Source organism: Sceloporus occidentalis, unplaced genomic scaffold, assembly GCF_023333645.1.
Source record: "Sceloporus occidentalis isolate IW3139 unplaced genomic scaffold, rSceOcc1.0.p SCAF_5, whole genome shotgun sequence".
In the NCBI taxonomy this organism is placed as follows: Eukaryota; Metazoa; Chordata; class Lepidosauria; order Squamata; family Phrynosomatidae; genus Sceloporus; species Sceloporus occidentalis.
The window spans coordinates 85,302,871-85,322,304 of NW_028316985.1; the positions used below are offsets into that span (position 1 = coordinate 85,302,871).

At 41.6% G+C, this 19,434-nt stretch overlaps 1 protein-coding gene across 2 annotated transcripts in view; it reads right to left on the minus strand.

Moving 5' to 3' along the window:
- Nucleotides 1-18,257, minus strand: part of MAGI2 (membrane associated guanylate kinase, WW and PDZ domain containing 2) — a 789,679-nt gene extending 771,422 nt beyond the window's left edge. For both annotated transcript variants that reach the window (XM_089524612.1, XM_089524611.1), the window contains exon 1: nucleotides 17,881-18,257. In XM_089524612.1, coding sequence (XP_089380738.1) covers nucleotides 17,881-18,193 — 313 coding nt within the window. In that variant the 5' untranslated portion in view covers nucleotides 18,194-18,257. The remainder of the gene's footprint in view (nucleotides 1-17,880) is intronic.
- Between the last annotated feature and the right edge of the window lie 1,177 nt (nucleotides 18,258-19,434).

The window sequence follows — 19,434 nt, forward strand, 5'->3', positions numbered from 1 at the left end:
CTGTCCTGCAACATGGGTGGCACCAGATATTGCTTGGGACAGATTCATGGTCATCATGAAAAACATGACATGACTCCTGACAGCATGGTCTCAGCATGGAAGTGGCGATCCTCCAGCACAAGGGAAATCCAACATCACCACCAAGATCAACTCAGCCAGCTCAGTAAGCGAGGCTGCTAAAAAGCAGATGCACAGTATACCACAGAGTCCCTGTTTTAAACATGCTTTTTGTCCACCTACTTATTTGTAGGTACTGTATCAACAATAGTTAATATATTATTTATCACAGAAGGTTCTTGCAGATCCACTGTGGGATACAAAGCCTAGAGAACTCCATATGCCAATTTTCTGACACTGCTATTGTGTTCATTGTTCTTGTACAGTCCATGTGAAACTTCTCAGTGGATTTAATCTAGTGCACTTAAAGCCTGAAGAAGAAAGCAATCAAAATTCAGAGGTAGGAGAGAAGTGTCCAGGTTGACATATTTGATCTTGAAAAGCTGCATGGGAATCATTATTTGTTTTACATGTTATCCAAAGAATGTACACAGGAATGAATGAACGACTATACAGTGTTATGGCAGAAATAATACACTTCTAGTAAGATATTTTATTTGGTTCCAAGCTGCCTTTCTGTTGTATTAAGCCATATGTTAGAATTAATGAACTTATGATTCATCTACATATTGTTCAGGTAAATACTTGGCAGATTTATAAGAAACTCTTCCATCAATCAAGCTTTTCAGAAAACCTTTGAAGTATGGATATATAAGGTCATTAGAAAAACTTTGATTAAAAATATAATTTAATAGGAGGTCTGAATGTAGCAGCTGGCAGTTACATTTTCAGGCACACCTGCTCTTAAATAGTATGAGAAATGTCTTCCTTGACTTGCAAAATGGGGACTAAATTTTCTTGACTTTGAAAATCTACCAGTGACCATGTGGCCAAAGGGGAAGGTGCCAGCCTGCAGATAGCCCTCCCTACCACCTGAACTAAGACCAGAAACAGAAAATGCAGGCCTGTGACTAACAGCTTCCATTTTTTCTCTCCTGTTTGCCTGATGAAGAAGCCAGTGTGACTCCGAAAGCTTGCAACATGTGGTTGTGCATTGTGGTTGGCCCAATAAAGGTATCATTGTTAGTATGAGAAATAATTAGTCAGATGCTTTAGTTCAACCCCAGGAAATATCCCAACATTTTACCACATTGGAGTTTATCACATGAGAGAGAAAGCGTCATGCTCCCGTTTTTTCCCCATTACCATTGCTCAATTGCGAAGAAGATGATCACATGACGTCAAGATGATCGCATTGCCCACAAGTTATCAAAGTGTCATGTTCCCGTCAGATTGTATTAACTATTTAAATCGTTAATAACATCTCAAAAGTGCAATCTAAATGTTATTACCACAAATGTGTACTTAACAAAGCACTACAATTGCACAATTGCACATTTCTGCAATTGTGGTTTCATTCCCAGCTTGCTATTCAAAATAACAGCAATGACAGTTGAGGGGGAGGGGAGAACTGCAAGGATATCTCTTCTGCACCTGAGCAGAGACTACAAAAATGGAACCATAACACTTCAGGTATGTACATTAAAAGGGAGATTCTTCTCTAAGTGGAACTGCATCATTTTTGGTTTAGGTGCGATCATTTCTCATTACTGTTTCATTGCTACTGCGCATTGTGAAATGGTAAGAGAAAAAAACAGGAGCATGATGCTTTCTCCCCCATGTGATTCACTCCATAGTGGCCAGCATCCTGTTTAGTCCCATCTAGAGTAGACCTATCCACTGAGATGCTGAATGATGAGTCAACATGTAGGTAAATCCCATTAGTAGAAAGGGTTTACTTTAATCATGACTAACAATAGGATTTAGAAGGTAGGCAACCTGGTTCACTCCAGATGTTTTCAACTAAAATTTCCATTAAGGCAGCCAAAAGGTCAATGGCTAGGGACTATGGGAGTTGTAGTTCAAAACATATAGAGGCTATCTATTTTTTTGTTTTTGTTTTGGGGAGGGGTTGGAGTACAAGCACACCTTAAACAAAGCCCTTGAGAGCAAAACTTTTTAATATTTTGAATGCCTTCTATCTCCTTTATATCTTTAACTCTGTTTTTAAAAATTCTCCTGTGGTTGGGGTGGAGACCTCTTTTCAAAAGCCTACATGTATAATGGATAACAGTTGTTTTCACTGCTATTTCTATGCCAAACCAAGAATTCAGAAATGGCTTCAGGAGAGAAATTACTGGTTCTTAATCTTGGAATGAAAGAAGCAGACAAATGAAAGCTTTTTTAAAAGAAGAAAGAAAATATTGCTTAAAATATGACCAATTTCCTACGCTAGCTTTGATAACAGCACCATAAAAGTGTTCACCAAGGATAATATAATGTTCACTGGAATGAATTTTTGGAGGATGTAGACTTTTGGTTGTTCCTCCTATCTGTTTTGCAGAAGAGATTCCCTCCCCCCATCCCCGGTATTTAACTGGGGATATGCCTTACAGTAAATGATTAAAGATCCAAAGAATCTAAAACATGCCCAATGGATAACATTACATCCATGATAAAGGCCCAACATATAAAATAAAATATAGACATACACATTTTAAAAATGCAACTCAGCACACCACAGCCTTAAGGGAAATAAATGTGAATTAAATATCCCTGAGGATGAAAGTGAAAACTAAACTAATTTTCATAATTTTGGCATGTTCTCCATTGCCTGCGCCACCCCACTCTACCCCACCTACAACACTGAAGGCTTGGGAAAGGACAGTGGTGCAAATGCAGCAATTATAGGTCTGGCTTTAACATTAGAGACAATGAACACTGTGCAGATTAACAAATATGTAGGCCTAACAACTGTTATGTTTCATACACTGGCCAAATACTATAGAAATTTTGTTTCCATCTCCCCTTCCCTAGTGGCTAGTAGCAGTTGGGGAGCATGGATAGGAGTTTATAGCAATAGCAACAGCATTTCTATACTGCATAACAGTGAATGCAGCACTCTCTAAGCAGTCTACCATCTGTAAGCCAATTGCCACCAACAAGGTGGTGACTCATTTTATTGACCTACAAAAGGATGGAAGGAGCCTTGGATCCCTGGGATCAAACTCACAATGTTGTGGCTGCAGTATTGGCTTGCTTGCTTGCTTAATTAATTAATTAATTTAATATGCCACCTTTCTCCCAGGCTGGAACCTAAGGTGGCTTTTTAAAAAAAATATTATTTTTTGATATTTTACTCAGAACAATATTGAATCTACTGCATACTTCACTGTTATAACTCTAGTTCAAATTCTGTGTTGCCACAGTTGGCCTATTTTTTTTTTAAAATGTAACAGCAGATCCTTTCTCATATCTTCAGCATCAATGCAGCTTGATCTTGACCTTAAGAGAAGGAACATAGTATGTTTGGATATCATCAGTTTGCAAAGTACTATTGTATATGTCTACCTCAAAGTGACTAGAACCCTATTTTGGCCTCTTGCTTCTGGAGATTAGGCCAATTTTGGCTGGTTTTTTATATTGTGAGTGTGTGTGTATGTGTGTGTGTGTGTATGTGAGAGAGAGAAATCCAGCAGGCTTTAAAATGGAGAATATGGCAGCAGACATCATTTTCATCCCTGGTTAAGGGAACTGGGGAACACCAAGAAGGTTTTGGTGGTGACATGTGGCCCATGGGCCACACATTCCCAGTCCCTGATTTATTTAGAGAAAATTGTATATGACAGGGGACAAAAAGTAATGCATGCCTCTAAGATTTGCCAAGGCAACCTGGAGTTAGGGCTACAGGAGGAAGGCAGAGATACCTTACCTGCATCACATTGTCCTTCCCTGCCTCAATGGTGAATTGTACCACTGCAAATAAGGCAGTGTACATTTGAGGGATGTGATGGATCAGATGTGAAGATGCTGACTGTGACAATCACAAGGTTAGAAGATTGGGCATTTGAGACCCAAGCACTGCATGATGGGGTGAGCTCCTGTCACCAGTCCCAGCTTCTACCAACCTAGCAGTTTGAAAGCATGAAAAAGGATAAGTAGTACCACTTTGGTGGGAAGTTACCAGCGTTCTGTGCAGTCATGCTAGCCACATGACCATGTAGTTGTCTTTGACAAGGCTGGCTCCCTTGGCTTAATAAGCATGATGAGCACTGCTCCCTACAGTCGGAAACAATTAGACAATCTTTTACCTTTATATTTCAGGAACTTAATGGGATGGGAGCTCAAAGTGAGATTTTGGGGAGAATCAGACTGTGATTCTCAACTGATACACCTAACATCTCTTTCTTGCTCAGTGGATGTTTCAGGAACTAACTACCAAGCACTTCCGGAATAGGAAAAGGAGGGAGAAGCAGACTGAACAAGTTAATCATGCCCATGATGTCAGTGCATCCTACTAGCCATGCCTCACTGTCCACATTTTCTGTTGAATATATGAAAGAAATTCCTATACATGTACATATGAGTATACACAGGGTTGTTGTTGTTTGCTGCCCTTGAGTCAATCTTGTCTCATGGTAACCCTGTGGATAAGACGTCTCCAAGATCCCTTGTCCTCATCTGCTCTGCTCAAGTCCTGCAGGCTCAGGCCCTTGACATTCCTGGTTGAGTCTAACCATCTGGCATGTGATCACCTTCTCTCTCTACTATCTTTCTTGACATTATTGTCTTTTCTTTCATGGCTTCTCATAATTAAGCCAAAGTACAACAATCTCAGTTTAGTCATCCTGACCACAGGATCACACATCCTGGCATGCCGGGACTTTCATGCCACCAGAAAACCTGTGCTATTGAGGCACTCAGTTATGTGGGAGCCTGTGTGTATGTGTGTTAGAGCCTCTCTTAAAAAATAATAATAAAATTTGTCTGCATTAAGGCCACAGCAATGCACTACTACTTTGCTCAGAATGTGAATATTGTTACTCTTTTCCCTCTCAAATGGAGGATAAAAAGTATACCTCCATATTCTTGTGTCCAAGTTACCCATTAAGTTGAAATCTGATTCATGTGTAGCTAAGACAATCTGATTTACTGCAGACTGTACATTCTTTGTACATAAGAAATCAAAATGTATGGCATAAAATGCACCTAACAGAGAGGCCAGCATTCCAGCAGAGAGGAAGCCAAGCATCAGATGGGAAAGAATGTGGAGAGCATGGGAATAACTGCTTCAATCCACAGAGATACACATCTGTATTTGCAGAATGTGAGCTTAATTTCCCAGCATATACACAATATTACTAATTTCTTGAGAAGAAATGTCTAAAAGATTATAAAGCTAAAGACAGTCATGTATGATTTAGCTGACATACCAGTAATATCAAATTTCAGCTTTTATCTGCTAGGAACTATTATTAGTTTCCAGAAACCATACCATTTTATGAAGAATTTGTATCCTATTTTTACAAGGAAAATTGCTTTAATAAAGCAAAAGGAAATAATAGTCCTGTTTAGTCCTGCTTTGCAATATCAAATCATATGTTGGTCATGGCCTTCTAAAATGTTATTGTTGTAAACACATTTTTATGTAACTACTATATTCATGTGGACAACAGCTCCTCCCTCTCTATCTCTCACATTATAGTTCCATTATTTTTACAGCACAGCTCTCACCAAGTGGCCATAATATCTGGCATGTTATGCTTTCTTTTTTTTTAAGGGTTTTGTTTGGTTTTGTTTGAGTGATGCTGAGTATGCACTACTGCCTAAGAAGCCCCTTGTTGGACCAGATGAAGATCCATCTAGTGTACATTCTTGGCAATAATGTCACCAACCAGCAGACACTACTAAGTATTTCAACAAATGCTGATTCACAAATTGTAGTCTTTCCTCTCCTCATCTTTAACCAAAATATTCATATATACAGTGGACTCTTTGTATTGATGAGCTAGTGATCCATGGATCTGATCATCTGCAGATCACCACACCTCATATTATTCAGTGGTGGACACTGATGTGTCCATATGCATGCTGCTGCCATAGAATGACATGAGGCACAACCATCCATATTTGTCATGTGCGGGGGGGGGGGGAGCAAGCTCAACCCCCAAAGATGAGAAGGGCCCACTGTACTTTTAAAAGTTGGATTATATAGACTTGAAGAAAGAGCATACAGGCCTTAATCCGAATACCAGTCTCGGCTAGACTTGCCCTACTGAAATAATTGATGCATGTTAAATCAACATCTATACAAATCTCATTAATTTAGTAGATCTACTCTAGTTAGGCCACTGTGCTTCTTTATTTTCTCTTTTTCAGTATTTAAGGAGTGGCTGGGAATTGTGCCAGATGTTGATGAACTGTAATTCCTAGCAGCCCTAGCCAATATAGCCAAAGGTGAAGAATGCTGGGAATTGCACTGCAAAAATCATCTAGAGATCTGCTTAATTCCTGCCCTGATTTAAAGCAAGGACCAGTCAGTGAGATGGGTACCTGAGAAAGTTTGTTCTGAACATCACAGAGAGTACATTATTTCATTTACTATCCTTGTGTGTGTTTAATTCCAAGAAATAGAGATGTTAGTAGCATTTACTGTCTTTGGACACCATGTACCTTGTTTTCCACAAATGTCTGTAATGATACAGATGCCTGAGTATTTGTTCCACTCAGGAGATTAAAGTTCAATTCCTTACAAGTGTTAAATCATACAGCTGTCTCTTAATTAACATTTGCTAAGATGAATAACAAAGAATCTAAAGAAAATCCTAATATCCTGAAAGATGAGTGTGCATTACACGAACATTACATGTATATTCTCCCTTTGTTGGACAAAGGCGCTATTGAAATAAAATGAAATAAAAATAAATAAATAATGAAGTGTAAATGTAAAGTCACAATATATAAGATATATTGTATATACTCATGTATAAGCCTAGAAATTTAGGTCGAAAAATTGACCCAAAAAACTTGAGTCGACTTATCCATGAGTGAATGTAAGTACTGTATCTTAATTCTTATTTAAAAGAAGAAACCAGCTCCTGGTGAAAAGCAAGATTATAATATGTGAAGCACCAACCCTCTCTATTCTCTCATCCATCCAGCCTTAAGAGTAAGCACAAAGAGCTATGTCTGCTGGAATTTTATAAGTTCTTTCACATTGTTTTGCTTTGCTTCATCCTTTAGATCCTTTGCTATGTGCCCCTAAGTTTTCCCCTCGACTTATCCACGGGTCATAGCAAAATCCATAATTTTGGCCCGAAAACTTGCCCTCAACTTATACATGAAGTCGACTAGTCGAGTATATACGGTATACCTAGACAGTGAGAAGTCTGTGTTGCTGTCCAAGCGGCGGTAATGTGTGTCTTTGTCTCTGTGTATGTGTCCCCCATCAATAAAACAATGTAAAAGATTACCAGGCTGCCTAGTCATTCTTCAATATTAATATATTCTGACAGTCCAATACTCACAGACTGTTTAGGTGGCACTTTGATCCTAAATCTGTCTTTTTGGGCTGTACTGTTGATCACAACATGTGAGCCCAGGTAACCCAATAATGAGAGGGATCTCCAAACAGACAACAAATGGTGAAGAACTCTCACTTCCTTAGTCTAAAGAGATGGGGGGGGGGGGGGCTGCCTGTTTGCAGTCCTGGCTCAGAAAGCAAAATCTCTTGGATTGGCACTAAACATATATTATGATTACATCACACAATATATCCCCATAAACTCCATATTTATTATCTGAACAAGAAGACACAAATTGTGGTATCGCATGATGCATTATTTGTGTCAAAGTACAATCAATATCCCCTATTGTTAATTAATTGTTCTTAACTGACTGAATTCTCTGTAATATGTAGGGAAGATATATCAACAGCAGAGCTTTGAAATATACTTTTCTTTACAACTCAAAGCGTGGGAGGCCAAACTACCCAGAAGATTCTGGAAGATATAGTCCAAAAAAGCACAATTTCCCAGTCCTGATCAAGATACAAGTGTGACAAGTTTCCCACTTTGAGGAATCACCAAATTAGAACCAGGAACATTTGGCTCTGGATGCATCTGACAAATCTTCTTGATAATAAAGTATTTGTCTAGGTCTTGACTGTACTCAACCAGATAGGACAGGAAAGACTATGAAAGTCCTCCCTATTTTGGTTGAGATTGCCAGACCAACAGCTACCTTCTTGTGTTATTTTGTGTTCCATGGTACAGACTCCATAGCACAATTTATGACCCTCGTCTGAAAGTTGCCTGTGCATCAGTCCTCATAGCCTGCACCCCACATTACCTATTTTTACATTTCCTCCTATGTCCTGCTGCATATTATGTTTTCACAACAGTCACTCAAGCATAAATCATTTTAAAGATCCATTGTTCCCCAGAGGCATATTGAGAACCACCAGTAGTTAAAAGATTCATCTGCAAAATGAATTAACACCAGACAGGATTCTAACACTTGCCACACTGAACATGCTAAAATGAATGGGCTGTAACTTTGTGTTTAAATGTAGTTTATTCACTTTACTAGCTACATTGAGAACACTTACTCAGTGACAAATCTGTAACAGGGAACAGAAAGAAGTATGCTGAGTGGGCAGGCATGTTTCTTTTTCATGGAAATTTGCCAGAGCATGAACTGAATATCTTTTGAAAGCATTTTCAAATTTGTTTTGTATGGTTTGGTTTTGGGTCAGGGCAAGAGAGATATAATGTGGGATTATAATGCATGATTAGATATTTGCTTTACATGTGGTTGGTTTTTTTTCCCGACTCTGTACAGCGCTGTGTATAATTACAGCGCTTTGGAAATAAAGTTTAATAATAATAAAAATAATTGTGTATGTCCTGTAAAGTCACTCGCCAACCTATTTCATAGAGTTGTCTTAGACAAGGAATTATTATTATTATTATTATTATTATTATTATTAGCCCACCTCTCCCATTCAAATTGAGGTGCATTCCAAAAACAGCAAAATTACAATTACATAGTACAGAAATCATAAAAATCTACAATCCCCAACATAAATGACATTCAAAATACACATTCTAAAAGCATACTCAGGTGGTTTGCCTTTGACTTCCTCTGAAATATATCCTACAGTACAATGTATTCTTTGGCAATTCCCCCATTCAAATACTGACCAAAGCTAACCCTGCTTAGCTTCAAAGATTAGACATATCTGCTTCCTCCAAGGTATCAGGTCCATAGTAAGTATGTATGTATGTATGTATGTATGTATCTGTATAGCTTGATAAACATGTGGCCTCTGAAAGTGGTCAATGACAACTTGAAATCTAAACAGCACTCTACTGTATACCTTTATGAAAAATAACTATTATAGTAAGAGTGAGAGTAGGGTGGCAAGGGAATAACTAGTTCATAGAAAAACTGAGCCTTTTATCTTATACTGGAATGAGAAAATCAAGGATTCAGCTCTTCCTCATTTACTCTTAGGGCTATTTGATTTAATTATGTCTAACCTTGTGTATGCATAAATCCATAATTACTGTCATTGAATATCACCTCTATATGCCTATTTTCCATCAATGCAAACTGTCTGAATAGCTTAAAAATAGTACATGAAAGGGGGATGGAACAACTAAACACCTTCAAACAAATATACTTCTACCAAAATGCCAGAGACCTAAAATACAAAACTATTTCATCCTAGTGAACTATAGTACTGAATCCTTATAATAAAAGCTATGTAGAGTCTATGGGGTTATCACACGGAGGCTTACCATCTCTGATAGGTCACTAAATCATCTGTAAAGTATGAGGGTGTGATTGCCTGTCGCGCTTTTCCACCGTGATTAAATCGTCATGGAGGCATCCCACCATTAAAGCGTTCGCGAAGCAGCCATTTCTCTGCATAACAGAAGTTCCCATTATGCAGAGAAATAGTTACTCAGCGAATGCTTTAATGATGGGATGCCCCATGACCCTCATGCTTTACGGATGATTAAGTGACCTTTCAGAGATGGCAAGCCTCAATGTGATAATCCCCATAAAAACTGAATTATTTCAGTGTTTGAAAGTTAACTTTTTTGGAATATTGCTTCCGTGACGACTTCGGTATTTTTTGAAGTTGCAGTTCAAAAAGTAACTTTTCCAAAGACTGAATGGTGGATTTTCAGTTTCTCACTATCAGCCTCTGAGGAGAAACTGTCCAGCCCTATTTACAGTTTTAGGAACAGCTAAATAGCCTCTAGTAAGCATTGCTTCTCCCTTCAGTGCAAGATCAGAGAGAGGTCTACAAAATTCAGTAAGGATGTGCAAATAAAACATTTACTAGCTGCTCGGTGAACTGCATATTTAGGAAACAGGAATTCTCATTCATGTAAAGAAACTGCACTACCTATTACAATCACTAATTGGATGGGCATTCTGGTCAAGGTTTTAAAAAAGAAGATACAAACATTATATGGTGCACCCTTGCTATCTGCGGGGTGAATCCACTGCAGATCCCCCAAGTACCATTCTTCTCAGTGGGCATGCACTCCTGCTCACATTGTAGTGTGTGCACCTACCCATTCAGAAAGCTGGGGCTTGCCATCTGCAGAAGCTCAAACAGTGGATGGTAAGCCCACGCTTGGCGCAGGCGCATTGTAAAAATTATCAGCAGAGAAAAATACATATGTTAGTTCTATAGAAGGAAATTAATTTGCAACTAAGAAAAAGAAAAACAAACCCACAGCTCAGCAGGTGAGCTCATGCTTTGCACGTATAAGGTCCCAGGACATCTCCAGGTAGAATCAGAAAAAACCCTGCCCTTGGTCTAGAATTCTGAGAAGCTGTCTCCATTTTTTGTTTTAAAAATTGCATATCACATTAATCAAGTTTCTTATATTGTTGTTGAATGAAAAAGTAAGTCACAGAAAAGTATTAGCTTAATTAAGGCCCCTAGCAGCTGTACCATTTAAAATGGCCATAATATATAAAAATACTTTGTTAGTCTGTTCCAGTTTCCAGATAATTCTATCTATCTATCTATCTATCTATCTATCTATCTATCTATCTAATCTATCTATTTATTTATTTTAGACAATACACAAAGTACATACAGAAAGAATATTTAATAATATTTGGGAAATGGTCAGAAAAGGGTTTTGTCTAGTGTTACCGAACACTGATGAAGAGAATCCTAGTTTGATGAGAATCTTCACACTTCAGGACTTATACTGTGCTAGATTTGCATATGTGTTTTGCATGTTGTTGTTACTGAATTTTGAGATATGCAGTTTTGTGAGAAATTTAACCTTCTTTGTCAGACACTGTAACTAAAGCAGTGTCAAACTGCATTATTGCTGCAGTGCAGATTCAGTCCAAACTTCCATAGCTGTGATTTTAAAAGATGTGTTGAATCACTACCTAAACAAACAACATGCAATCTCTAGCAGCACAGGCACAGGGATCCCATCCCATAAGAAGAACTACAGGCAGCTTGCACACTGTTTAGTTACAAATTAAATCAGGGATTGGAATAATGCGGCTTGCAAACCAAATGCAGAATTTGATTGTCCTGTGTAGCCCTTGACCACATAGACACCCCAAACCCAGTTTTAAAATTGGAGGCAAAAATCATTTTTATTTATTTATTTGGACTGGAAAATGACTCCAGTGTTAAATATTTTGCACTCTAATACCATCTCCTGACCTCCACACTGAAAAATATCTATAGCTTCTGCTAGAATATAGGAAGCTATCAGATACTGAATCAAATAGTTGGTCCATCTAGCTCAGTGTCACCTATGCTGACGTGCAAGGTTTTATGAGGGCATCATTCTCAGCCCTAACTGAAGAATGAACCTGGCACCTCCTGCATACAAGGTGATGTGCTGCACGGCTAGGGAAGTTAAGAATATATACCCATGTTCTCAGCCTTGACAAGGAAGGGTGTCCCATCACATTAAGACATTGACAGATTTAGACATCCCATCAAAAAGAATTTCACATCACTGTGGGGGTTTTCATCCTTGAGTGAGCATGAGAAGAATGGCACTTTCCTCTTGTTTTTTAAAGGATTTATGAAGAAAAGTTTGAGAAAAAAAAAAGGCATTTCAAACCATGTTTTCTTCACAAAAATGTTTTTGCACAAACAAGAATGGTTTTGCACAAACAAAAATTTTGCTGAAATTCAAAAATATGAAAAATGTGCAAAAAAAAAACCCTCAAAATTTCACCTATCTAGTGGAAATCATTGAAATATCACTTTTTATATGTAAAACAAGGTAACATTAAGATTAATACCCCTAACTATCACTACTAATTATGCATTTGACCATAGTTTACAATTCTTACTGCCATCTGGGAACAATTTACATGCCATATGACATGCATCTGGACCAGCTATCCATGTCAATGCAGACCTCTACATTTGATATGCAATCATAACTTGTTAAAATATGACACCAATCATTAAGGTGCTTTGTAGAAATGACTTGCCTCGCAAGGATGCAGCATAGCTGTGCCAGTTCATATTATACTATGCACCACCACAACAAAAGAAATTCAAATTCATAAAATTAACCAACAATTATTAACTTCCACACAAGCATGAGAGGAAAAACAGTTCACTAAAATTGCATGCAGATAGCTACTAAGATTTTGTCTGCTTGTTTCTGGCTAAGGAGGCCCAAAAGGTCAAGTCCAACCAACTTCTCTTCAGAACAGCCAAAGATCATCATGCCAAGATGCCTGCTAAGAAAATGTCATGTAACTCAGGCAATTTGGCTTAGTTAACACACTGCTGATTAAGACTACTTGTTTGCTTGCTTGCTTGGGAGGAAATGTGAAGCTCACTCACTTGGAAGCAGGCATTATTGAAATTTAGTATACAGTTTATTTCCACATAAGGTTGCTCAGAATTGTAGCATCATAATGGGTAACATTTAATAGCTCTGCATCTACAGATTAAGCTCTTCTGTAGTATCTTAGAGACAATCCCACCTCTCCACAAAGGAACATAGGAAACAGAGGGCCCGAACAGACAGGCCAAAATAAAGCTGCTTTGGGTCACTTTGAAGGTATGCTGTTTAAATGATGCATGTGTCCTAAGAGGCTGGAAGCCACACCAAAGCCACACTTCAGTCCTAAGGACTGGAACATAGCTTTGGCGCAACTTCTGACCTCTTCAGATGTGTGTGACATTTAAACAGAATACCTCCAAAGTGACCCGAAGCAGTTTTATTTTGGCCTGTCTGTTCGGGCCAAGAGTTAGATTACTAGTCCATTGAGCATTTTATTGTCAATACAACAGGTTTTTGGCATCTGCTAGGGTTTGGTTCCATAGATACCGAAATCTGTTGATGCTCCAGTCCCATTATATACAATGCCATAATAAAATGATATCCCTTATATAAAATGGCAATATCAAGCTTGGCTTTTTGCCTTTTTAAAAAATTAAGTCATGGTTGTGTGAATCCAGGGATGCAAAATACATGGATATGAGGTGCCAACTTTAGTCATTGCCAGCAACCCATCAGGGTTTCAGGCAGAATTTTTTACCCCTCACAGTGGAGATGTGACATGAGCATCAGCACACAACACATAGGCTCTATCACTAAGCAATGGCCTCTCCGGGGAAAATGATTATAAGAGTTTTAAGTCTTATAAATGGACAAACTTGTTTTTAACTATTTGAAAATTTGGACCCATAGAAGTAGCATCTTAAATAATTCAAGAAATACTACTCTGGTTTTCGATAATGCTGAAAGAGTTCAACAAGTTACGGTGAGACAGACCTGAAACAACTTAGTAATTTCATTTCAATAATGAACCTGTCAACTGTTTTGTATGAATGTTCAAGAAAAATATATGCTCACAGACCTTTAACAACCACATTAGTAGTAGAAATGTTCTACCTACATATTTTATGCTGTGATTTGACTCTGACAGCACTTAATTCTGAGAGAGGGAAGCCAAAACAGTCACGTGGCCCATCCAAGGTCATGATGTTTTAATTAACTGTCTGCAGTGAAAGAATTTATAGTGAGATCACTGATAAATATATGCAGAAATTATGGTAATGACTTCATTAACCTTGGTCCAAGCAGTCTTATAAACAGACAGAGAACAAAGTTATAAAAAAACCCAGATAATATTTATTGATCATCCCTCTTGGGTATCTATGGGGGATGAGAAAGAAGACAGCACCACTGAGTAAATTTAATACTTAGCTATTTCAAATAAGGATATGTATAGATTCTAAATGAAAGTGTCCTCTTCAAGGCCCAGTCTGTCTGCTTTATAGGATCTGCAACCTATACAAGTCCCTGATCCTACATATTTTTGCAAGGGTAACAAATAGGAATATGTTAACTTGAATAGCTAACTCCAAACCAGACAGAGTTTAGTGATGAGAGAGAGGATGATGCAGGATGAAGCACATATCAACTGGAAATGCTATTTCTATTAGGAAGCTGAGTCATGTGATATAGACGCTTTGAAGGAACTGCCAGATGATGGCAGGGAACAACAGTACAAGTTACTGTGAGGGAAAAAAATCTAATTAGAGGCATATGTTGCAACATAATCACAAAATTGCCATATGATCACACACAATTTGAAAAATGCATTAAAACAACTTATTTCAAATACTGCTTCATTTTTACGTGCATACAAAAAGAAATACTATCTTTATTCAAACAATAATCTTCCATGAAAACTGTTTTGTTACTGCAATCTAAAAAGTTAAAAACTAATCATAAGGAATCATCATTGATACTGGATAGAGTCACATATTGAAATGCTACTAAACCAGTAAGCTTGTGCAAGACTTCAGTATATACATAGCTGAACCCAGCTTCTATGATTTTGGCTTTACAAGAGCAACCTTTTCCAACTTTCTTTCCCCTGATTGTTACATGAATTACTTGTGCCCCTATACTTTAAAAGAAAAATACAGAGCTCTGATCTACATGCCTGGCTGCAGTGCAAAAGTCGAGACATAAGACACAGAAAGTTCAAACTCTTGATTCAAACTTTGGATCAGATCCATAATCTGAGGCATGCAAAACCTAGAAATCATTACAAGCAATTGACCAGAGAGGATATTACAGTTTTCTAGTGGAAACTGATATAAGAAAAGCTATGCTTTTCCACTGCTACGTTTATCATTCAAAGTCAGTAGTATGCACACAACACAAATATTACTGTAGTTCTTACATCTCAGGGCCCTACAAACTAGCATTATTTGTCCTGCAATAAACCTGAGCATTATCTGACCTACGGACCACTTTAACTATCATACCAAAACTTAAAATCGGTTCTTTAATAGTGTACGCCTCAACACAAATGCACAGAAGTAAACCCTTTCAAATCTAATGGGACTTACTCCCCAGTAAATGTGCACAGTCTGGACTGCAGCCTCAGAGCCATAGGGATCTCTCAGGAGAATTTAAAATCCCAGTCCCATAGAATAGATGAAGCCACTATTGTGAACCCTTCATTCTGTCTTTATAGGTTCTCATTGTCTATGCATGCTTTTTGCTAAATCATTTTTTATTGTTAAGTTTCCTCCACACCTTCCAGTTTAGGTTTCAAAGTCCTGGGGCCACTTTTCTAATTATATATATTTGACAGATATTGATTAGCTGTAATTAATGAGCCTTCCACCTCATTCCCTACAGGAATGCTGCTTTGACATCCATGTTCTCTGGAGTAAGTCTCTTTGGGAATGGGAAAGGCAAGGCTACTTTCCTTATCTTACTGACTAGCAATGCATCCTCTGAAAGCAACACATGCAGCTGAACATTTATTAACATAGATGTTGCTTCTAAAACAAAGCAGTCAAGTTCCAGAACTGAAGCAGAACACAGCCACATTCCCTACAATTAGCTTTTGGCTTCAGACTCCAAATGTGGAACACTTTAAAAGGGTTTTTTTCTCCTGATGAGTAGCAAACACCCTGTTGTTACTCTCTTTCCTTACAACTGAATGCAAAGATATATAACCATCATGGTCTGTAGAATCAGTAGGTAGAGAGATCTTGCGGCACCTTTGAGACTAACTGAAAGAAAGAAGTTGGCAGCATAAGTCCTTAGGACAGAGAATGGCTTTGGAGTGGTTTCCAGACTCTTAGGACACAGGCATCATTTAAACAGCATATCTCCAAAGTGACCTGAAGCAGCTTTATTTTGGACTGTCTGTTTGGGCCCTAAAGTCTAATGCATCTGAGGAAGTAGACTAGTGGTCCAAAACACAGTGCAGAAATAATCCAGTTTCGCTGCCCTGGCTCAATGCTGGGGAATTCTGGGAACTGTAGTTTTGAGAAACATTTAGCCTTCCCTGCCTGAGAGCTCTGATGCCACAATAAACTACAATTCCCAGGATTGTCTAGCACTGAGCCAGGCAGTTAAAGCGGCCCAGTAAGGATGCTGTCAGACAAGGGCTTTGCAACCCTTGGAGGAGGGGGGGAGCAGCCCCGCCTTGTGACGATGTCGATCCAGGGGAAAACCCAGCTCAATTAAACCCCCTTAAGCCCCGCCCCCGGCCCGGCCCCGCCCTCCCATTGGTCCAAATCCCCCTCAACAGCAGCATCCCCATCCCAGGGGCCTGCGGTGCGGCGGCGGGTCCTTCCTTCCTCCTTCTCCCCGGGAGAAGGGTTAGTCACCAGCGCCAGCCTCGCCAGGGAAGGCGCCTCTTCCTTTCAGAGCTGTCACAATGTTTATCCACACTTCTTCCCCCTCCTTCCTGCCTCCCTTGGAACAGGGCAAGCGCTTCAGCTCTCTCGATATATATTCAAAAGATCCCAGGAACAATTCAATCCCATCTAGATCCAGGACATATTGGGGTCCTCCAAGCAGTCCGATCCCACGCAGCATGGCTTTAGGGCCCCTGCAGCGTCGCAGTCCCTTCCCTAGGGCTCTTTTAGCCCAGCGATGATGGGGCTGCAGGACGCAGGAGAGGGAGCTCGCTTGCAGTTGGAGGGATGGGACTCGGGAGCTCCAGGGTCCTCCTCAATCCCGCAGAGAGACGCGGGGGTCAGGGTCGGAATAGGTAGTCCCTGCACTTCCCTCAGAAGCCCCCTGCACTCCCACAAAAGCCCTCTACACTTTCTCTGAAGCCATTGGGTTCTCTCAGAAGCCCTCTGCACATTCTCCCAGAGGAGCCCTGCATTCTCCCCAAAGTCCGATGCACTCCCTCAGAGGCCCTCTGCACTTCTGCAAAACCTTTCTGCACTCCCTCAGTGGCCCTCACCACATTCTCCCAGAGGCCCCCTGCACTCTCCTCAAAGCCCTCTGATTCCCTCAGTAGCCCTCTGCACTTCCAGAAGTCCCCCTGCCTTCTCCCCAAAGCCCTCTGAGTCTCTGAGAGGCCCTCTGCACTTCTGCAAAAGCTCTCTGCACTCCCTCAGAGACCCTCTCCACACTCCCCCAGAGGTGCACTCTCCCCAAACCCTCTTTCCCCCAGAAGCTCTCCTCACTCCCTCAGAGGCCCTTCGCCCTCCCTCAGCAAAGGAGGTCGCCTGGTCACCTCACAGGAGCCCCTTTTCTCTCCTCCGAAGCCCTGGCTTTCCCCTCTTTGCTGAGGAGGGCGGGGACCAGGGTGCAGATCCCGGGAGCAGGGGAGGCGGCCTGTCTTCCAGAGCCCCGCTTCCCTCCCTCCCTCCCCGCCTGGGCCTTGCTGCTGCCCGAACTTTCTTTTGCGGCGGCGTCTGCAGCATCTTCCCGCTGACGCACATGAAAATTCGCCACATTGGAGTCATAACCTGGTTTGGCAGCGCTTTAACTCTTTGTCTGGCTCAAGGCTATGGGATTCTGGGAGTTGGAGTTTGTTGTGGGGTCCAGAGCGGACTCCAACTCCCAGAATCCCATAGCCTTGAACCAAAGAGTCAAAGCGCTACCAAACCGGGTTATGGCTCCAATGTGGATGCAACCTTTTGTAGTCTCCCTCTTAATCCTCCTCCTGTGAGGGTACCTTGCTTGACACACTTGAGCCGGACGGGGTCCTTGCAGTGCTTGATGACGGCCAGCACGTCCCGGATGGTGAGCCCGGCCACGGGGGTCTCGTTCACCTCCAGGAGCAGCTCCTCGGGCACCAGCTTGTTGCCTCCTCCACCGGCGGCTTCGTAGAGCACCTGCCCGGGCTTGACTTCGCCCAGATAGGGAAACTGCCCGTTCTCGGCGCCCCCTTTGAGCTCGAAGCCCAGCTGGCCCTCGGCGCCCCTCAGCACCGCGCACTCATGGACCCGGCTCGTCCAGTGGCTTTTCTTCTTCAAGCCCTTGGACATTGCCGAAAAGGGGGTCCGGGGGGGAAAGGGGAGCGAGGCGGGGGGCTCCCCTCTCTCTCTCTCTCTCTCTCTCTCTCTGTCTGCCCTTGGAGTTGCCTTTAGAGGAGGAGGAGGAGGAGGAGGAAGGCTGAGAGGGGCGTGAGGCGGCGGCTTCCTTTCCCTCTCTGAAAAGGAACGAGGGAATGAGGCAGAAAAAAAGGAAGGAAGGAAGGAAGGAAAGCAGGAAGGGTGGCCCTTTTCCAAGCTCTAACTGCGGGAGCCGCCGCCGCCGCCGCCAGCCATGGCTGCAGCTGCAGCAACTGAGCTGCTGCTGCTGCTGCTGGTTGCCTCAGTGTGTAATGTGTGTGTGTGAGAGTGTGTACTAGTTGTACAGTAAAGGGATGGAGGGAAGGGAAAGGAGGAGGAGGAGGAGGAGGGCGGGCTGTGTGTGCTGGAGATGGAGAAAGAGGCGGGAGACGAGGCGGGAAGAGGTGGAGAGATGGCTGGCTGGCTGGCTCCCAGCCTCGCTCTCCAACGCGCCTGACCCGGTAGTGAAGACCCAGAGAGAGGCTCGGGCCTTGGCTTGGCCACAGCAGAAGGCGGGGAGAAGCAGCAGCAGCAGCAGCAGCCAGCTGTGGGTGGGGAGGGAGGAAGAAGGAGAAGAGATGGAGAAGAAGGAGAAGAGGCGCTTGTGGTGCTTGGTGGGGTGGCTGACTGCTGAGGGGAAAGGGACGTCACGTGCCTGCCTCCCCTTCTCCCTCCTCAGCTGCTCATGTGGGGAGGGGAACCTATTTTTCCCGCCCAAGGGGCAAGGACCCCCCTTCCCCACGGACCACAACGACGACGCCTCAGAAGCAATGGGGCCAAGAAGGGAGTCTCCTTCAGGGAGTTGTCCAGTGAACGGGGACAACAAGGGAATGGAGGGGGAATAGCTCAAAACACTCATATTCTCAATATAAATATATGCCTTGTGTTTTAGGAAAGGAGGAGGAGGAGGAGGAAGGGCTGGTCAACCCCTGGTCCCAGATGCCAAGAGACTGCAACGCCTCAGAGGCTAGGAGCCTCATTCTAGGTGCCCGGATGTCCTCCTCGCCTCAGAAGAGGAAAAGGCACCACCAAATGTAGGACTTTGGAGAGGGAAGCAAGAAGGAGGACGTGACCAAAGGAAAACTCAAAGCACTCCTAGGAATGTAAATTCATACTTTCTTAGCCATGCCCCAAAGGGAGGACCTTTTGGAATTCCTCCTGGACAGAAGATGGAA